Consider the following 21,080-nt stretch of genomic DNA (forward strand, 5'->3'; position numbering starts at 1 on the left):
GTGCACAGAGCCATTTGAACCACCAATCACTCTCCAAGACCTGGGAGCAGCTCTGCGGGAAGAATGGGCGTTATTGCCTCAACGTGAGATTGATAACATCATTCGCGGCCTGCCCTATCGTTGTCGGGCGTATATTGCTGCCAGAGGTGGTGAAACTGAGCACATTAACCAGCTGTCGGAATGTGTGTTCAAATCCGTTATGTTGGGAAAAACGAGGAACACGTTTGCCTTCCATTATGCATGTTGCAGTTGTTCACGTTCTGTATTCTACATAGTGTTTCTACTTTTCTATCACCTTTTTATACTGTTTTGTGGCAAAATAAAAGCACCCTTGCAAAATTTCCGTTTGTTGCTTTAATTTTGGACACCAGTGTGATTGAGAAATTAAATTTATTACAAAATAGGGAAATATTAAGACTATAGAAAATGGAATATTATTTGTGAGAACAGAGCACAGTTTCTCAATATTGTTCATTCTGAAGAGAATAGCCTTCATGGTTTCTAAAGCATAATAATAATAATAATAATAGATACTAAGATGTTTTGTAATTGAACAGAAACGGCTATCATTGTGGAGAAAGTGCGACAATAGGCTGTAAAAAAAAAAGACATTTTAATAAGTCAATTGTGGGGGGTTTTCTGACTTGGCAAACCATCGGTCGTGAAACATCATCAAGCAACACTGGTGGAATGTGGACACCTAGTGTTATCGGTGATTCCGATCTTCGAACACGAGCGTTCTCATTTAGTTGTGACTTTAAGGCGGCATCTCGCTGCGGTGGTAGCTGGTCGACATTGCCGAGCATAAGGTTGCAGGGAGCTCATCACTTCAGGTATAGCTCGTTTGTCTTCAGTAGTGTAAGATCACGATTGTCTTTTCTATTCCATTAGTTGCAGTTCATAGAAAAGCGAACACTACACCACATTGCAACGTCAGTCTGCCCTTGAAGTTCTCTCTGAAGTCTAATTGTTAGAGTATACTATCGCAGTTCGTCCGGCAGAAATTCTCTGCTGTCGATATACGTTTTTGCCCCTAATGCTCTAACCAAGCACTCTATCGGAACTTTTCACAAACTCTGAACCTGCAAAGCTGCATGATCTGACATGTTCACCTGAGCAGTGCCGTCGTAACTGCTACGTCGCAGTCTTTCAGCATACATTTGTCATTGTTTCCCTAACATCACGATCTCTCTACATTTACTCTATTTTCCATACCTATACCACTGATTAGTCCGCAGCTCGTGGTCTCGCGGTAGCGTTCTCGCTTCCCAAGCACGGGGTCCCGGGTTCGATTACCGGCGGGGTCAGGGATTTTCACCTGCCCCAAGATGACTGTGTGTTGCTGTGTCGTCTTCTTCATCATCATTCATCTCCATTACGGACGGAGGAAGGCAACGGCAAACCACCTCCATTAGGATCTTGTCTAGTCCGGCGGTGCGGGTCTCCCGCATCGTTCATCTACGCTCTGTCAAGAAGAATGGGACTTCATTTCCATACCATTGATTATAACAGCATAAGTCTTCCGTCCAGTTATAAAAATAAGAGATGTAATACTGGAATGCAGATGACTTCCAGTAGTCTGTCTGGGGGTTGAAGAAGTGCTCGCGCCAGTATTATGAGAATCGCCACGAGATATCAGATCCCTCTCACCGACAAGCATTTGTGTCAGGCACAAAGTGGAGGGCGCTGTGTAACTGTTCTCCAGTGGCATGAAAGGCATAATATGCATGCTGAAGCTGTTGCAGCATATCAGCGAGCACATAAGACTACCTCTAATTGAGACCGAATTATAATTAATAGATAATGAAATGGTAGTAACTAGCTACAATCGTGACAAGGTTGACTGACGAATGGAAGGAAATAGGAAACTGATCATCTGAACGATAAGAAAACTGTATTAAAAAGTATCTCCTGCGTATGGACATGATAGACAGATACATTAGTTTCTCTTACCACTAGTAGTACGATTGGTGGACCATCTTGGTAGCTCTGTAGCAAGGACAGAACTGGACTTTAATCGCAGTAACTAACCTTATGTTCTTCCCTGTGTCAGATGATAGTTATTTTAGTGATTCAATTATTCACCAATTATTATGTAAGCAAAGTTGTCATCAATAACACAGCATAGATGCTACGAATACTCGTCATGCACTAAAGAAATGACGTTTAAACACGACGATTACAATCGAAATACTAAATCGGACAATTAATTCATCTAGTATTATTATTATAGTATCAACACTTCTGGCGACCGTTTATTTAATTTTCACGTGAATAGTGCAGTTATATTTCTAACCAGACCTATTTAGCTGTGTGAGTTTTCGAAGTCAACAAAGTCCGAGGTAGTGATAATGAGGAAATTTGTTTGCTACATTACACGTATCCTACTTGCGGCCCGTATCTGCCGAGATGACGGAAATGCTATTTCAATTAGCCATATACAATATAGCTGATATTTAATCCTCGAGGTATAGCGCAGTATAAATAAGGATTTTTAATGTAGAAGACATAATTTTACAGCAGTTTAATAATCACAGCTTCTTTTACGGCTTGTAGTCCGCACAGCTGATACGTCGTTGATATTTCTTGTAAACCATCAGTGTCTTAAATGGTTTTATTCCACCCTCAACCTCTGCCTACCACGAGCTAAACTTTGAATTCCCTGTTGTGAACAGCACTGTACAGCATATCAGTAGGTATCATGAGAAACGGCTATAGGATATTGTCTTTTAACACCCCTAATGAGGTCGGACGATCGCGGTAGACTTGTGTCATCAGTCAAGCCCACAACCAAATATCACACGGCTTGAGGTCTGGGGACCTGGGAGGCGAAGCACGACGGAAGTGGTGGCTGAGCACGCGCTACTGACTAAACGGTGTGCACAAGAGATTCTTCACACGTGTAACAACTTGGGGTGGACCGCTATCCTCTATAAAAGTGGTACCTCCCAGTAGGTGTTTATCAGCCAGGCTAGGGACGATGCAATTCTGTAACATATAAGCATACCTCACATCCGTTGCGTTGACAGTTTGGAAAGCAGCACCAGGTGCTCCCTCGAAGAAAAAGGGTTCGATCACGACTAACGTGCTAAAGCTTCATTAACAGTGCCTTTTCTGGTGAAGTCAATATGCAGTACTTGCTGATGCACCTGACTCCCTCTCTCGCTGTAGCTCATTTTATACACGATTCCCATGCGGCGTCACTGACGTGTAGTTGTCCAGCGCCATCTGTTGGCCTGTTTTTGCACTCGTTCTTGGTTTCCATAAAATCTAGAGTTATAAAACAACCGTAGGCTACTGTAGACTACCAGAAGAAAGCGCAGACAACGAGACTACGGTAGTTTTTCTAGTAGCTTTGGTTAGCTAAGCTCGTACCCGCGTTACCGGTACGTTGGATGTTTTGCATACCTGTCGGGGGCTGCCTCGTGAAGATCGCTTTCTTTGCGTATGCGATCAACATTTTATTAGATTTCCCTAAAAACTAGACATAGTGAACCGTCTAGAAACTGACTGAGATTATATAAAGGGACAGGTAACATACAGAACATTTTCGTTCTACATAGCTGCTCTCCTATCAGTCACTTTTGAAGAAATAGTATTTATAGAAGAAGTGGTTCAAATGGCTCTGAGCACTATGGGACTTAACTTCTGAGGTCATCAGTCCCCTAGAACTTAGAACTACTTAAACCTAACTAACCTCAGGACATCACACACATCCATGCCCGAGGCAGGATTCAAACCTGCGACCGTAGCGGTCGCGCGGTTCCAGACTGTAGCGCCTAGAACCGCTCGTCCACTCTGGCTGGCAGAAGAAGTGGAATTGCCAATGTTTAGTTCACGTTTTATTCGAATATTCTTGATCTGTAACGTGAAACAGAAGGATGTTGTAGCAAACATAAATAAAACAATACAGATTTATCATATAGCACTAGCAAACTAATTTTCTTAACAAAAAGGTACAATGAAAAACTGCAAAACAAAAATATATCAAACATCACTTCAATATTTTGTCGAATTTATATAAAACATGTTCCTGTTATGCACAAATAACTTCTGCATTTATCAGTAATAACAGTAAACTCTTGCCTTTGATCATGATGAAGAATGTTTTATTGAGTACAAAATAACAACAATAATTGTATATATTTTTATGTCTGTGCATGTAAGCTGTACATGTATGAAAAGTAATTGCTTTGGTTACACAAAACTGCGTAAGCTACCCGATCAGCTAATTTTTATTACTTATAAAATGCATTTTATGTTCTGTAAGGATATAAAATCCACAGCGCACTAACACTGAACGATGCGCGGTTCTAATTACGTGCAAACCAAAAATTAAAAAAAAGGAGAAGTCGTCGGCTGCCAGTTTCACATTCATTTATGTTTCTTTCCCTACCAATACTACGGGTAATCATACCATGTTCTATGTAATGTATGTAGTGTACAAAAGTTTTGATAGAGCGCATCTCAAATAAAACCCCATGTCATTTCAGGCATGTGTGTCAAGTTTTATCTCTCTGTCTATATTATTAAGTGATTTAGTGCACTTTCAAATGCTAACGGGATTTAATTTAAACTAGACATCCGTGTGTGAGGGAGAGGAACTCGGTGCCACCCCAACGGAAAAGCGCCCTCTTTCCACCTACCGTACCCAAAAAATGTTTATGGATGTTGGGTATATAGTCTCTAGACTCGAATCAACCAAATACTTCTTATCCCGGCACCCAACACAAGTAGTACCGGTCAACCTCGCCACTTTTCCTGTTGCGATGGGCAAAGGTAGACACGACTTGGATTAGTTATATACACATCTGCCATATGTTCTGACATGGCAAAACATAGGGTAATGCGTATTTAACCTCTTAGTTTGAACAGAAGCAAAAAAAGGCAAGTGGTAAAAATTATTTACTTATAATACACTACAACACAGCACGATATTCTTACCCGATATTTTAATCATGTACTTTCATTATTAATTGGTGGCTGCAGTTCCATGAACTTTCACTTGTACTACGATTATTTTGTCTAGTAGCGTAAAGCTACTGCTCATTTGCTCCAGACTGTTTCACTAATTAACTCTGTGTGTGTGTGTGTGTGTGTGTGTGTGTGTGTGTGTGTGTGTGTGTGTGTTTGCATGTATGTTTGCTGACGTGCACTCTTTTTGATCGCAGATGGGCATTTCCCCATCGACCTGAACAGCGTGCATAGGGACCACCCGTTCCTGGATGCCGACTCGCTGAAGTCGCTCTTCCGCCGGCTGCACACGCTCAACAGGAGCGCTGCTATCAGAGTCGACAAGACCAAGGTAAGCTTCCATTTTCTTCTGTACAGTCATACTTGCTGGGACGTACAACGGCGTGCTGCTAAATTAAAATTTGCCAACTGTATCTCACTACGCGGGTATTTGGAAATGTAGACTGTGTGACCTTTAATGTAGTGCTAATGTTAAAAAGCTAGGTAAGATGTAATATCTATATCAAAAGGGCTTCCATAAAATGGAACAATTTTAATACTGTAGCTAACGCACATGTAATGGAAAACCTTTAGTCCCGTCTCCTTCATAAGGAGCAGGATGTCCATTCGGTTGCATAAAGGATATAAACTTCGCAAAAAGGTTTAACTATTAGCCTCATGAGTCGTAAACTCTTTCTCAATACTTTTTTGACCACAAGAAATCTGTATGTAAATGCACTCTCAGTGTGTTTGAGTAGAGTTTTCTGTGTCTCCCATCTTAACCCTTAATTGTAGTCGTGGTTCCAGTGGACCAATGTTCAATCTTTTATTGTGTGTAAAAAACGTAGTGGCAGCCACAGCCCACCACGCTCCTAGGTGCCTACCGGCAGTAAGCCAGACACCGAGCTGCATGACACAGTCGTCTTTCGCTCGCTGCTTCTGAGGTCACCATCGGTGTACGCGCGGGCCGCTGGATATATGATTTATTTGGTTTTCTCGTGTCTTTAGTTTTACTGTTTTATTTCAGGTTTTTGTACTGGCAAAGTTAAGCAGTGTCTCTGGAAATCGATATGACATATAAGCGCAATGGCTGAACGTTGAATTACGCAGCTACGAACACGAAATTGGAAAGTACACCTCCGCGTAATCATCTTTCGTCTAAAAATCCAGAAAATTAGTTCTCAGACAGTAACGAGGAGTTTGCGATAGCGAGTGATCGTGACTCAAATTCGCAATTGTCTGACAAGGAAAAGATTCATCAAGATGAAATTCAGGTGAATGAAGAGACTAATTACATGAAACAATTTTACCAAATAAAGAAATTCGCACGGCCTAAAACACGCTCGTGTGAGGATAGATAATATTATCAGATTTTCACGTACCACTACTCGATGAAGACGTATTGGGCCATTTGATGTAAATGAAGCATTTCGAGATAATATAAGAGATTCTCATTGTGTCCGCCTAAATAGGAGCAAAGATTGTACACTTGCACGCTAAGTGCAAGTTGCCTGTTTTGCGTGGCTTGTTAGAAACCACTGTGCTATTCGCGCATGTAACTTGGCTCAATTTGAGCACTGTCAGTAAATCGTGCATAAGAAAATTTTAAGTTTTTGTTTTGATGCAATGAAGAAGCACTTTTTAGATTTAAGGAAAAATTACTTTTTTGTCATTGTTTAGTACATTCTACACATTTTTTTCAGTGGCATGTTTCTAATTAAGACTGATTTATGTAAGTGCAAATTAGAGTAAAAACTGGAATTTCATATCGTTAGTTTTGCTCAGTACTACGTTTGTTAATGTTTAAGTTCACAGTTAAATAAAAAAAATTGAAAACGAAAACATACTTCTATTTTTATTATTATTTAAAAATAGCTCGGTCCAGCCGACCCACGACTACAGAAACGCTGCTACTTTTCACGACTACAGTTAAGAGTTAAAAATGACAAAGCGGCTTGTGTACGCTATTCAGTCAGTTAACGTGCCTCGAAGAGTCTTTCAAACTTACACAGTTCGTATGTGCTATCTCTTAAGAGCCACCAGGCGCTTTTTCTCTGGTGTTTCGGCAGATATTTGCAATTTAGTTTTTCAGTGTGTAACTACAGTCATCCAAACAAATACCGCTCATCACGTCTCTCATGCGACTCCCAGCGTCGAAGGAAATCGCCGGTTTGTTTCCCAATGCAAACAAAATGATTTTTGAAGCAGAATTCTACGTGGCCTTTCGATAGGGCGGTCCCAGATTAGTCTAGTGCCATATTTGTTTTATCGGTATGTATTAACAGGGACAGTAAAACAGAAAGAATAAATCAGAACCTCAGCAGCGACACAGCAGCGCCGGTTATTCTTAGTGTTTTACCGCCAATGTTCATACATATCGATTAAAAGGAAATGGCACCAGACTAATATGGGACCGCTCTATCGAATGGGCCGGTAAAATTCCATTTTAAATATCATTTTGTTTCTAACGGGAAAGAAACCAGCGATTTCCGTCGACACTGTGAGTCACATGAGAGGCGTGGTGAGCAGTATTTGTTTGGGCTGACTCCATCTACAAACTGCAAAAACGAAATTGCAGGCATCTGCCGAAACACTAGAGAAATAGCGCCTTATGATTCTTAGGAGAGACACCCTGTATTTATATGGTATTAAGGGTAGAAGTGCAGATTTTTTATTGGTGACTGAAGATAGTGTAATGACTAACATTACATAAGTATTTACTTCATTTGCAGACTAATAGTTACAGCTATTAGGGGCTGTATGTTTACAGCATGGTTAGAACCACCAAGTACATGTGGCAAGTCATTATTGCTAATTTCCCCATGGCCACCATGTCAGTGTGGACAGGACGCCACAAAACGATGAGTCTATACTGACAGGCGTAGTCCACCTAGTGGTGCAGTTACAACCGTGCAGAAAACATCAGGTAGTAAATTGTGTGATGTGTTTCCAGGAAGACTGTTAAACCCAGAGAAAAAAGCAACTAACACACTGAAATGGGTACATAGTAAGGTACCAACGATCGCAATATGTGCGGCAACATCGACATATTCAATCATTCATAAGTATTCCATTTATATCATTGTGCAATCACAATCGCCCAGATGAGATACAGCCTGTTGCTATGGACAGCCGTGGACCAGGTGAATACTGAATCCGGATACTTGAAATTCCCGTGCAGCTCGAAGAATAGACGTAAGGGTTCGCCAGACCTCCGCGACGTACGTGCAATAAAAGAAAACACTTTCCAGTTTTACATTAAGTAACTATTACTAAGATAAAGCAACTAACTTCATTACATTATAAACTAAACATGTATCGTGTAAGTGGCTAAGTCCTCTGAGGTACAGCACAAAACCTGTATCAGTAAACTTTCCATTTGGTGATTTAAGATGTTCGTTCCATTATTGCTCCTTGTTTTTTTGCTAGTTTTCTTGCATTTGTCCACATTCGGTTAAAGCTCACTTCGTTCCCCAAGTAGAAGTACTAAGATGTTCTACTGTTCCTCACGATAACCCATTCGTATCCCAGATTTTTGTCGATGTTATAACCTGAAAAATTCTACAGCAGGAATAAGGTGATGCAATTGTCTACAGAACTAACATATCATGATGCAGCCGTACAAATTTTTCATGTGAGGTAACACACGTAGTCTTGATGTGACTGTAGGATTAAAAAATTACTTTGTTGCTTCCATGGTGATGGAAGACGGCGGGGACGTAAGCTGTTAAGACGTTTGCGGAGGACACAAAAAATATTTTATTCCCTCATTCTTCTTTTCCTTCATCTGCTCAATTGTATTTATTGTTTCCAGTTTCACATGCTATCCAGTTCAAAGAGAAATAGTTCCATCTTCAAGTACTTTTGTTAATGTTTTCACTCATTGTTCCTAAGCTGGTACTTCGATTATGTTTATCATTTAAATAAGAATAACTAAATAAATATTATCTTTTTTCATCATGCGGTTGGAAAAACGGAGAATATTTTTCATATCTACATGGTAAATGTAATTCGGGCACGTATCCAGTTTGTTTGTCAGCCTGTTGAAGTATATTCGGGCTTATTGGCACATGGAAAACAATTTTCTCGCGGTTATTATTCGATAACATCATTGTTTCTAATGTAGATCAATTCCCACATCCTCTTAATATGCCTGAAGATGCAGCAGTTCGACTGTGAAATCGATAGAATATAATACTGAAGATAATAAATACAGCTAAGTGAATAAAGAATAAGAAAAAAGAGGGACTGTAAATATTTCTTTTCTTCTACGAAGGAAAAAACTAAGAAATCCGGATCTCTGCATTAGAAAGACAAGGACCAAACTTTCTATACACTACCAGTCCGCAGCTCGTGGTCGTGCGGTAGCGTTCTCGCTTCCCGCGCCCGGGTTACCGGGTTCGATTCCCGGCGGGGTCAGGGATTTTCTCTGCCTCGTGATGACTGGGTGTTGTGTGATGTCCTTAGGTTAGTTAGGTTTAAGTAGTTCTAAGTTCTAGGGGACTGATGACCATAGCTGTTAAGTCCCATAGTGCTCAGAGCCATTTGAACCATTTTATACACTACCACGAACGACATTGGAAAAATAAAGAAGAAATGTGTAGTTTGTACGTGTTGAAACGATACAGTCCTGGTTGAAATCTTCAGATGGATGAGCTCTGACCTCTTGTTACGAAGCACTAAACATCATCGACATAAGATTTTGACGCGATCGTTTTAGGCAAATTTTTTATGAAATAAAAATCGAGGGGTGATTCTTGTGTACACACTACAATGCCTCTGATAGTTTCAACTGATATCCTTCATACAGTATAGGTTTATAGCAACGACCTGAATTATTTTGTATTGACGATGAAGTCGCTGGTTGACGATAATAATTTAAAAATTTTATCGTAATCATAATGTAGTTTCATTTTTACGAGATAAAAAGGAAGATGAAGAAATTATTTGAGATAGCGCAGAAGCTTTGATGATTGGACAAGGACAGTGAAACATACCTGCTTTCAGGTTTCGAAAAGTGAAACGTCTCTATTTTAAATGAAATTGACCGTGAATGTGTTGTGTAATATATTGGGCAAGCCCTTCTTATTGCCATCACAGAACGCTATGCTCGAGGGAATTTGTGAATTTAAGGGGAATGTCTGTAATACCAGTTCATTGTACTGTCTTAGATCACTTGAAATAAAACAGGCGCCAGCCCACGGGGAAAAAAGTTATTTCAAATCATTAGATTATAAGTGTAGAATTTACTCTTTTGTGGAGCTAGGATTCTGATTAAAACTACGGTCTGCTATGAGTAAATTGCTATAATTTCTCAGTTATCTTGAACTTTTTAAATGTACTTTAAATGAGCTAAGACGTACTTTCGATTTTGAACTTTAGCAAAACTGTGTCTTTTAAGTATGGAGAAATTAGTCAACAGATAATTTTACCATCGCGACTTGAAAAATGTTACCTCACATTAACGTATACTTCAATAAACACTTCACTTTAACTACCAAGTACCAACTATTTATAAACAAACAAACAAAAATAGAGCACAGGAAGAAACTAATTCAACTTTACACGAAGGAGCTTTTAGAAAAAAATCATCACAACTGAAACCTAAAGTTCGCGTAATGAAATTTAATATATTTTAGAATAGTCTTGATTTTAAGTTTAAATTTTAAAATGTAGGAATGCAAACTGTTGAGAACTTTAAACCTGTTTTTGTCATTTGGCTGTTTTGAACACGAAATCTGTTTCATTTCAAAACCAGGTATCAGATTTCGTTTTCACCGTTAACTTACATGATTATCGATAGGTATGTAACCCTAATCCCTGAATGAGAAATAATGACAATACAAATCCATAGTACTCATGGAATGAAAGTTCTTTACAAACTTGAGATTAACTTTCTGAATAATAACTGAGAACAGTACCATACTGAAGAAAAATGTCGTATACCAGGTGTGTATTTAATCTTGTGTTGAGTGTGTTAGAGAGGAGAAGGATATCGGCCATACCCTTTTCAAAAGAACCATCCCACAATCCGCCTTAACCTATTTAACGAAACCACGGTAACGTAAATTTCGATGGTCTGATAATGACCTGAAGCCGCTGCTCCCTTATGCGAGACCAGTGTCTTAACACTGCGCCTTATGGCGCAGCCTTTCCTCGGTATATCAATGTTCGAGTGACGGCTTTCCTCCTCTGAACATTGACCAAACGGCACAGGATAATTCTATCTTGTACACCGAAGTAATTTTGATAACGTTCATGTAAAACCAAAGGAACACAGTGCCATTAACTACGCTAGGATCATTGTTCGGTTCTTGGGGCGCCCTGCCATACGGCATTATTGTATGGTAGACACAGCAAACAATTGTTCGTTAATGAGAATTGATTGGACACGTGTGATTCAATCAGACAGGGCCCTCGGCCGAGGCCGAACTCGCTATATCGCGCCGTTGCTCTGGCTATTGACCCACAGGGAAAGTGGGAGGGGTTGTCGGTTCAGATGCCGGTTGTGAAAACACTCTCGTCGCTGGAATTCGGCTGGCAAGGGGTGAAGTTATGACGAGATACAACTTCCCAAACATGCGACCAAACTTCCTATCGTTGCGATCTACCATCCCTCGGGAACAGGTTATCCTTGCAGGCGACGTCCCATATGGAAACTTAACTTTCTCAGATTCCTATCACACACACAATAAAGAGACAACAATCTACATCTTCATATATATACTCCGGAAGCTAATGTATAGCGATGTAACTTTCACAAATTCTTATCAGGGCCAGGGCGTGCGTGTCGGAGGGGAAATCGTACAAATATTGGCCATCTTCTGCTTTAGTCCATTTGCGTGTTGAGCGGGGGGAAAGTGTCAATCTGTATGCCTCACTTCGCGCCGTAGGCTCTCTCATCTTATTCTCATGGTCCCTACGCGAGATATATGATGGTGGCACCATAACTGTCACAATGTCTGCCTCGGATCTGGTTTTCTAAATTTATACAACAGCTTTCGCGTGAACAACTTCGCCTTTTTTCAAAGATTCCCATTTAAGATTCCCGAACGTCTCCGTTACATTTTTATATGGGTGATTTAGAAACTGTTACGATCCAAGCAGCACGTCTCTGAGTTAGCTCTATTTATGCTGCCATGCGTACTTGACGGTATTTTGATCCCAAGATTTGTTTGAAGCAACTATTTAATCTCAAGCCGTTATCACTCAAAAAAACTCATCCAGCTCAAGGGTCGATTTTCGAGATATGAAATGAATTACTAATTCGTTAAATCGAATGAAACAAGAAGTTTACTGTCAACAGCCATTGTTTGTTTATATCCTCAAGGCGTTTCTAAGAATTAAACCTCCATCATCAGGTGGGTTTACATGTGTTAGTTCAAATGTTCAATTTGTGTGAAATCTTATGGGACTTTACTGCTAAGGTCATCAGTCCCTAAGCTTACACACTACTTTGCAGGAGACCTTCTGTAAAGTTTGGAAGGTAGGAGACGAGATACTGGCAGAAGTAAAGCTGTGAGGACCGGGCGTGAGTCGTGCTTCGGTAGCTCAGATGGTAGAGCACTTGCCCGCGAAAGGCAAAGGTCCCGAGTTCGAGTCTCGGTCGGGCACACAGTTTTAATCTGCCAGGAAGTTTCATATCAGCGCACACTCCGCTGCAGAGTGAAAATCTCATTCTGGATACTGTTTTAGTTGTTTTATTTTCAGACTTAGATATACTTGTAGTTTTTAGTCAAAAACCTCCCCAAAATCTTGCGTTATTGTTTTTCCACTAGACAGTGTCACAGGTTATCCCGACGTCCTAACACAAAAAACACATGTCGTACTAACACGCGTAAATCCACCCGATGGTGGATGTTTAAAGCTTAGAAATACGTTGATGATATAAGTAAACGCACCGGTAACAGTAAACTTGTTGTTTCATTCGATACCTATAACAGTCGCGGTAAAGCCTAACCTAAAATGTTCACATTTAAAATTTGTTAAATGAAAGATTTAGAAGTTTTATTTCTTAGTTGCTATTGTCATTTTTGAAAGCGAGATAAAGAGAGTCATTTCAAGAAAACCAAACATCTAATGTTCAACCATGCGTCTTAATCTCAGTTCACATTTTTACCATACGCCGTATCGCTGCCACAGCAGTCACTAGCTTCTTTGGAAATAATTTTTTTTCCCCGCAACTGTAAATCCAGAGTTTCTTGCTCGCTCATGAGCACTGAAGTAAAAAATTTGAGAACGGATGTCTTACCGGCCATTTTCTAGGTCGCACATCATTTCTTATCTCTAAAATTTTTATTACCATACACTCCATGCGTATTTAATATGCCTGTTTTATACACACAGCGACTCTAAGGGACGAAATGACCTCATTTCTGTTGTTTGATCTATTGTAAACATTCAGCGCTACTGACGAGTTTAAAAAGCTTTCCAGCAATCTTCTTATGAACAAGATAGCTGACTTGTACACACTGTACACTGTGCTGCTACGTTGTTCTGATACGGAAAATATAGAAGATCTGTTTTATTTACATTGACAGAGAAATAAAAGTCTAAATGAGTGTTTTATGAACCAGTTGTTTCAAAATGTTTACTTACCCCTCTTCTCTGTCCGGTCACGTTGAACTGTTTCTATTTTCTTAACAATGTTTCACATAAAACCGATTTACAAACTTTCATAAATCACTCTATAAATTTTTCCGTCAGCTGCTCGTTACCCACTAACCATCTTCCGGATGTAGTTTAGTTACTTAAAAATCACACACCGACGACGACTGAAATATTTCTCGATATTCTGATTCCTTATTTAAATAGGTTCATTCAAGTGTTCTCCCGGCTGTGACACAAAACAAAATTAACCGCTGGTAAAAAGTTTGTTGTTTCACTTCACTTGAATGGAAACATTTTCTGAAATGGAAAGTCTGGAGTCTACCAACTTTGCAGACTCGAGGCTTCCTTAAAGCGCGTATTTTAATTTTTAATATTAAATGAAGCAGCTGACAGTTGAGAATACTGAATAACGTTAAGCACTTCAGGATGTAGAGGGCATTTACTTGTAAAACTGTCCATTTCACTGTCAGGTTGTTTGAGATCTATGTCTGTCTTACGAAATTTGTAACATAATACACGTTTTCAATATCAATCAGTTTTATTGCCATAGCGTGACTCCTTTCGGCAGCCCATTGCCCTGTCCGGGTGTTAATCTTAGCACAATGTTGTTAGTATAGTCGTGAACATTTCTTAGACGCGCGATGTGAAGTAAAGGGATACTGTCACCATATAGACGACAACCTAAGTTGCACATTTATCTGAAATATCATCCTTCTCTGTGCCATTTACGCTATGATTATATGACCGTTTCTCTTCATCATTGCTGACACAACTTCGAGTGACTGATTAGGAATACCGGTAACAACATTAAATACAGCTTGCGCACCGGACTGAGTAAACATTTTGTACGAATTGTATTTCTTTTAATATTTTAGTCTAGCTGGATTTTTAAATGGCGGTATGTTCGAAACGACTACACTAATCATAATTCCCACAACAATTGACAACATCAGTAAAGCATTTTTACTATTTATACTAATGTCGACAAATGCTTTGTTTTCAAGAACTTAACCACTTGAAAACGATTTTAAGCTTGAAATTTCAATTTCGGAAAGTAAGCACTCGATGGCGAACATATTGTTCTTTTTTGAAAAAAAAAATATTAGTCTTAACTCCTGCTCAAAGCCTAATCTGGATAAAATATATAACTCAATGTTTTCGAGTCCCGGAGCATCTCTCTTACACTTTAGATGAATTCTGTCGGAATATTAGGAACCTAGCACTGCCTCTCACGATTTCTTTGACATCTTCCGTCAGGCGCATACCATAATAATTCCAAGAAATGGAACAATAATCTGGGCTTGGTCGCAATAATCTTGCATTCAGTTTTCTAAATAACTGCCCTGCATTTTAGCAGAATTTTCCTTCCTTCACAGCTACCGATCCCACGCATTGATATTATTAACGTTTCGTAGTATTATTCCTAGTTATATAAACGATGAACAGGCTCAAGACGTTTGATATTAATCTTGTTACCTGATGCGATGGTTTCTGTTTATTTTATGCCATTGTCTTGCACTTTTCACATTTATTTATTTATTTACTGGCTACAAGAAATTTATGGGGTGTTGTCTAGATATATGGGGCGTTAAAAATATTCCGTTTTACGGCAGCGTATATGCAACACAGCGCGACTCCTATGCGGTTATGTAAGCACCGACATGCAGGCAAGGGGTTTTTGTGGCCTTCGAAAGGAAATTTTTTGATCGCTCCTTAAGCTGGTGATTTTCCTTGCCCTTTCAACCAAGTCAAGATTTGCAGGAGGCATTAGAAGCTTTGATGACACTGTGTGTGCCGATGGCGCTCCCGAAGTCTCAGCAACTGCAGCCAATCCGTCCAATGACATTCCCGACGTGCCAGTAACAGCTATCAATTCGTATTGTGGTTCTTGAAATTTTTCGGTTGTGGAAGACAGGGAAACTTTGTCTTGGAGCACAATGGCTTGAGGGACGTCATATTGAAATATCTCAGCTACTAGCACTTCCTCTTGTGATGCTTTCGCTTGATCCGGGTTTACCCCACCTGGCGTTCTCGGTGTTGCCCCACAGTGCAAACTGAAGAAAACGTGCTGTTGGAAAGTTAGGATTCAAATTATGGTCATCATATTGAAATATACTGAAAAATATGCATAATCAAAATGATTACTTATCTATATCATAACAGGTAACGCCTCTCCTCAAAACAATGCTCCAAGAAGCGCCAACATGAAGAAAATTCCAGCAAAAACATGAAAAAGGTCTAAAACGAAAAGGAACAGGCCCCCAGTAATGGCTATTACCTTCATCTCCCCAAATGGCGGTTGCTAGTAGTTCCGAGCGTTATTAGACCAATGCCAGCAATAATCACAGATATCTGGAGATACCCAGTTTGACCCGTACACCTGGTTTTACCCAACTCTGCCCTACATTCATGTGACGTTTTGCTCCTTGCGAGCATAATCTGTTAGCACCCCACAACAGCAGTCCCTAAACTAACTCAGTACCACCTTGCTCAATGACCAATGATGGTTGGGACTTAGGCTTTTTCGGCGGTGGTGACGCCACATGATTCCACTGCTCGCCTTACTCCTTTGTCTCGAAGTCATCGTAATGCATCCTACACTCGTCCGTCATGATTGCGTGCCTCATTAAGTCATAAGGTTTGACCTGATACAGCTGTAACATCTCTACTGCTGCCACGACTCAGTTTGAATTGGTGTGAGTAGTCTCGGTACCCAACGGGCGGCGACATGTGATATTTTTAAAATGTCGTGCAAGATGATGAAAACTCATCCGTGACTGCTTTTCACTTTTTGCACTGTCGTCTTGATTGTGATACGCCGGTCGTCGAGCAGCGGAGCTCTTACATCTCTTGCGATTCCCATTTCTTCACAGAGAGATGGTCCGCCACTTCCTTCTAAGTCAAAATGGTTCAAATGGCTGTGAGCACTATGGGACTCAACTGCTGAGGTCATTAGTCCCCTATAACTTAGAACTAGTTAAACCTAACTAACCTAAGGACATCACACACATCCATGCCCGAGGCAGGATTCGAACCTGCGACCGTAGCGGTCTCGCGGTTCCAGACTGCAGCGCCAGAACCGCGCGGCCCCTTCTTAGTCATTCAGACTTGTCTAACTGCTGTGGAAGCGTATGCGCCACTCAGAACTTAGGCTTTTTCGGCGGTGGTGACGCCACATGATTCCACTGCTCGCCTTACTCCTTTGTCTCGAAGTCATCGTAATGCATCCTACACTCGTCCGTCATGATTGCGTGCCTCAGTAAGTCATAAGGTTTGACCTGATACAGCTGTAACATCTCTACTGCTGCCACGACTCAGTTTGAATTAGTGTCACACACTGTAGCATGACGGTTCACTACTGCCGTACACTTCCACAAATTCGGCACTGATTGTTGCAGCGTTGTCCCCTTCAAACACAGAAACAGATATACCACACAATAGTTCACTTTATCAGTTGGCTGCGCTATTTTGTCTGAGCTCATCTAGCGGCGTGCTCGGGTACTGAGGCGCGGGGATTTCAGTGTATGCTAGGATTAAAAACATGTGCCTGCAAACCATGAAAAATTTGTTACATAACTTTATTTTTAACTATGAATATGTCTCGTACATCGGGTGTGCTCCGCGTCGCTGGTTGCCTACGTTCTAAGAGTATTTCTGTTTCTATGCGGTAATTCCCGCGTCTCATGTTCTGTACAGCTTTCTGAGACGATTACCCCCTACCGCGATCAGCTATCCAGCACTATTCCCACAGAAATTTAGCACCTAACCACACTTTCTGTCGAGGGATGACAATGGGTATTAACTCTTCTGTTTTTAAGGTAGCGAGATATAAATATTTAGTTACCATTCAAACAAATAAAACTCAGGCATTTCTATGCGTTTTATACGAAACGAAGGGAAATGAGTAAATTGATGGCGGGTGCCGCTAGTTTGTAAGCATGTTTACCACGGGGTGATTGACAGTTACACACTGACGGGGAAAAATCGCAACACCAAAAAATTATTAATGTAGAGTAATGAAATTTTGGCTATACATTTGTGTGGGTAAAATATTTAAGTGATTATCGATGCAAGATCACAGGTTAATATAAACGCGAGATAAGCCATTGCAAATGTGAAATTCTGGTACATTGATAACCTGTGTGACCGCCAGATTGTTTAATGCAAGCATCCAAACGCGCATGCATTGTGTTGTACAGGTGGCGAATGTCAGTTTGTGGGCTGGAGATCCTTGCCAGTTGCACTTGGTCGGTCAATACAGGGACGGTTAATGCTATTTGTGGATGACGCTGGAGTTGTCGTCAGATCATGTCCCATATGTGCTCGACTGGAGACAGATCTTGTCATCGAGCAGGCTATGGCAACGTGTCACACACTGTAGCATGTTGGTTACAATAGCAGTATGTGGGCGAGCGCTATCCTGTTGGAGAACGTGCTGTTCATGAATGGCAACACAACATTTCGGAACAGCAGATTGACGTAAAAATTTGTAGTCAGGGTGCGTGGAGTAACCACAAGAGTGTGTCACACCCACCACAGACCATAACTCGAAATGTAGGTCCAGTGTTCCTAGCACACAGACAGGTTGGTTGCAGATACTCAACTGGCCTTCTTCCAAGCAACACACGGCCATCACTGGCACCTAAGTAGAAACCGCTTTCATCTGAAAACACAACAAATCTCTACCCTACCCTCCAGCTTCGCAGGAGAGCTTCTGTAAAGTTTGGAAGGTAGGAGACGAGGTACTGGGAGAAGTAAAGCTGTGAGGACGGGGTGTGAGTCGTTCTTGGGTAGCTCAGTTGGTAGAGCATTTGCCCGCGAAAGGCAAAGGTCCCGAGTTCGAGTCTCGAGCCGGTACACAGTTTTAATCTGCCAGGAAATTTCATGCTGGAGTATGACTGTAATAAAAATAAAATGGAGGTGGATGGGGCATGCAGCCAAGCACAGATGAACCGACGAAGTTCCTTAGTGGATTCCAAAAGACAGGAAGGGAACAGTATGACCACTTGATGAAAAGTGCGTAGATTATATCAGAAAATTTGCAGCTCAGCATACTTGAGTATCGCTGAAGACCGTAAAGCACAATAAAGGTTAGTAGAGACTTGTACCTAGCAGTTGGTGTAAAACGAAATCCTAAAAAATACACTATCTGATCAAAAGTATCCAGATACCTGTTAGTGGACATTCATATGGTGTTTGCCCACCCTTCGCCCTTATGATGGCTTGAACTCTGCTGGAGACACGTTCAGTGATGTGTCTGAGTGCCTATGGAGTAATGGCAGCCCATTCTTCTTCAAGACCCGAAACCAGAGGGGGTAGTGATTTCAGACGGTGGGGTCTGCAGCGAGGTGGACGTTCCGACTCATCCCAAAGGTCTTCCATTGGGTTCACATCGGGAGTACGGGAAGGTCAGTCCATTGAAGGAGTGTTATTTTCTGCAAACCATTGTCTCACAGTTGCTGCTTGGGGACAGGGCGAACAGTCGTGCTGATGGAAACAATCGGCGTCTCCGTACTGTTACAGTAGGCAATGCTGTGAAATGTGCTCATATCCTTCCGCATGTAGTGTTTTCTGAATCTCAACACCCTCACCACGAAAAATATCTACTTATCGTAACACCACCTCCTCCATGTTTAACTGTAGACAGCAGATAACGTTGTCCAGGCATTCGCCAGACCCAAACCATTCCATCGGATTACAACAGCGTATAGTGTGATCCGCTGTCCAGTCGTGTCGCTCCTCAGACCACCTCAAGCGCCATTTAGCACTAACTACAGGAATGTGTGGCTCATAAGGAGCTGCTGGACCACTGTACTCCATGATTTTTAACTCCCTACGCGCGGTTGTTGTGCTAGCTGGATACTGGTAGCACATTGGAACTTCGGAGTGACTCCTACTGATTTCATGCAATTTTTTTCAACCACTCTTCCAATGCTCGACGATCCCTTTCAGTCTGGTTTACATGTGATAGTTCTTTCGCATTTTCACTTGACAATCACAGCACCAACAGTCGATTTGGCGCCTTTAGAAGGACCGAAATGTCCCTCATGGATTTATTACTCAGGTATAATCCAATGACTAGTTCACGGTAGAGGTCACTGTACTGTCCTGTCCCACCCATTCCGCTGTTACTGCTTCTCTACTAACAATATAATATTCCACACCTCCTTTTATACTAGCGGGTCTGCCTCTCGTTACATATAGTCGTCAGTTCCGGATTACATCGGGACGTTCGTGAACTTTTCATCAGATAGTGTATTATAATTGAACGATTTAGTGACAAAAGAACTATTTTTAACTACACTACTGGCCACTAAAATTGCTACACCACGAAGATGACATGCTACAGACGCGAAATTTAACCGGCAGGAAGAAGATGCTGTGATACGCAGATGATCAGCTATTCAGAGCATTCACACAAGGTTGGCACCGGTGGCGACACCTACAACGTGCTGACATGAGGAAAGTTTCCATCCGATTTCACATACACAAACAGCAGTTGACCGGCGTTGCCTGGTGAAACGTTGTTGTGATGCCTCGTGTAAGGAGGAGAAATGCGTACCATCACGTTTCCGACTTTGACAAAGGTCGGATTGTAGCCTATCGCGATTGCGGTTTATCGTATCGCGACATTGATGCCCGCGTTGGTCGAGATCCAATGACTAACAGAATATGGAATCGGTGTGTTCAGGAGGGTAATACGGAACGCCGCGCTGGATCCCATCGTCCTCGTATCACTAGCAGTCGAGATGACATGCATCTTATCCGCATGGCTGTAACGGATTGTGCAGCAACGTCTCGATCCCTGAGCCAACAGATGGGGATGTTAGCAAGACAACAACAATCTGCACGAACAGTTCGATGACGTTTGCTGCAGCATGGACTATCAGCTCGGAGACCATGGCTGCGGTTACCCTTGACGCTGCATCACGGACAGGGACCGAGCGAGGTGGCGCAGTGGTTAGCACACTGGACTCGCATTCGGAAGGACGACGGTTCAATCCCGCGTCCGGCCATCCTGATTTAGGTTTTCCGTGATTTCCCCATATCACTTCAGGCAAATGCCGGGATGGTTCCTTTGAAAGGGCACGGCCGATTTCCTTCCCCATCCTTCCCTAACCCGAGCTTGTGCTCCGTCTCTAATGACCTCGTTGCCAAAAAAATGGCTCTGAGCACTACGGGACTTAACAGCTGTGGTCATCAGGCTCCTAGAACTTAGAACTCCTTAAACCTAGCTAACCTAAGGACATCACACACATCCATGCCCGAGGCAGGATTCGAACCTGCGACCGTAGCAGTCGCGGGGTTCAGGACTGCGCCCCTAGAACCGCGAGACCACCGCGGCCGGCTGACCTCGTTGTCGATGGGACGTTAAACACTAATCTCCTCCTCCTCCTCCAGGCAGCAGCACCTGCGATGGTGTACTCAACGACGAACCTGGGTGCACGAATGGCAAAACGTCATTTTTTCGGATGAATCCAGGTTCTGTTTACAGCATCATGATGGTCGCATCCGTG

The 21,080-nt window shown here is 41.7% G+C and overlaps 1 protein-coding gene across 1 annotated transcript in view; it reads left to right on the top strand.

Annotated features, from left to right (window-relative positions):
* Positions 1-21,080, top strand: part of LOC124556288 (stAR-related lipid transfer protein 13) — a 667,281-nt gene that overhangs the window by 457,548 nt on the left and 188,653 nt on the right. Inside the window, exon 8 of the mRNA XM_047130265.1 lies at positions 5,172-5,305. Coding sequence (XP_046986221.1) covers positions 5,172-5,305 — 134 coding nt within the window. The remainder of the gene's footprint in view (positions 1-5,171; positions 5,306-21,080) is intronic.

This window comes from Schistocerca americana, chromosome X (assembly GCF_021461395.2).
Source record: "Schistocerca americana isolate TAMUIC-IGC-003095 chromosome X, iqSchAmer2.1, whole genome shotgun sequence".
Taxonomy (NCBI): Eukaryota; Metazoa; Arthropoda; class Insecta; order Orthoptera; family Acrididae; genus Schistocerca; species Schistocerca americana.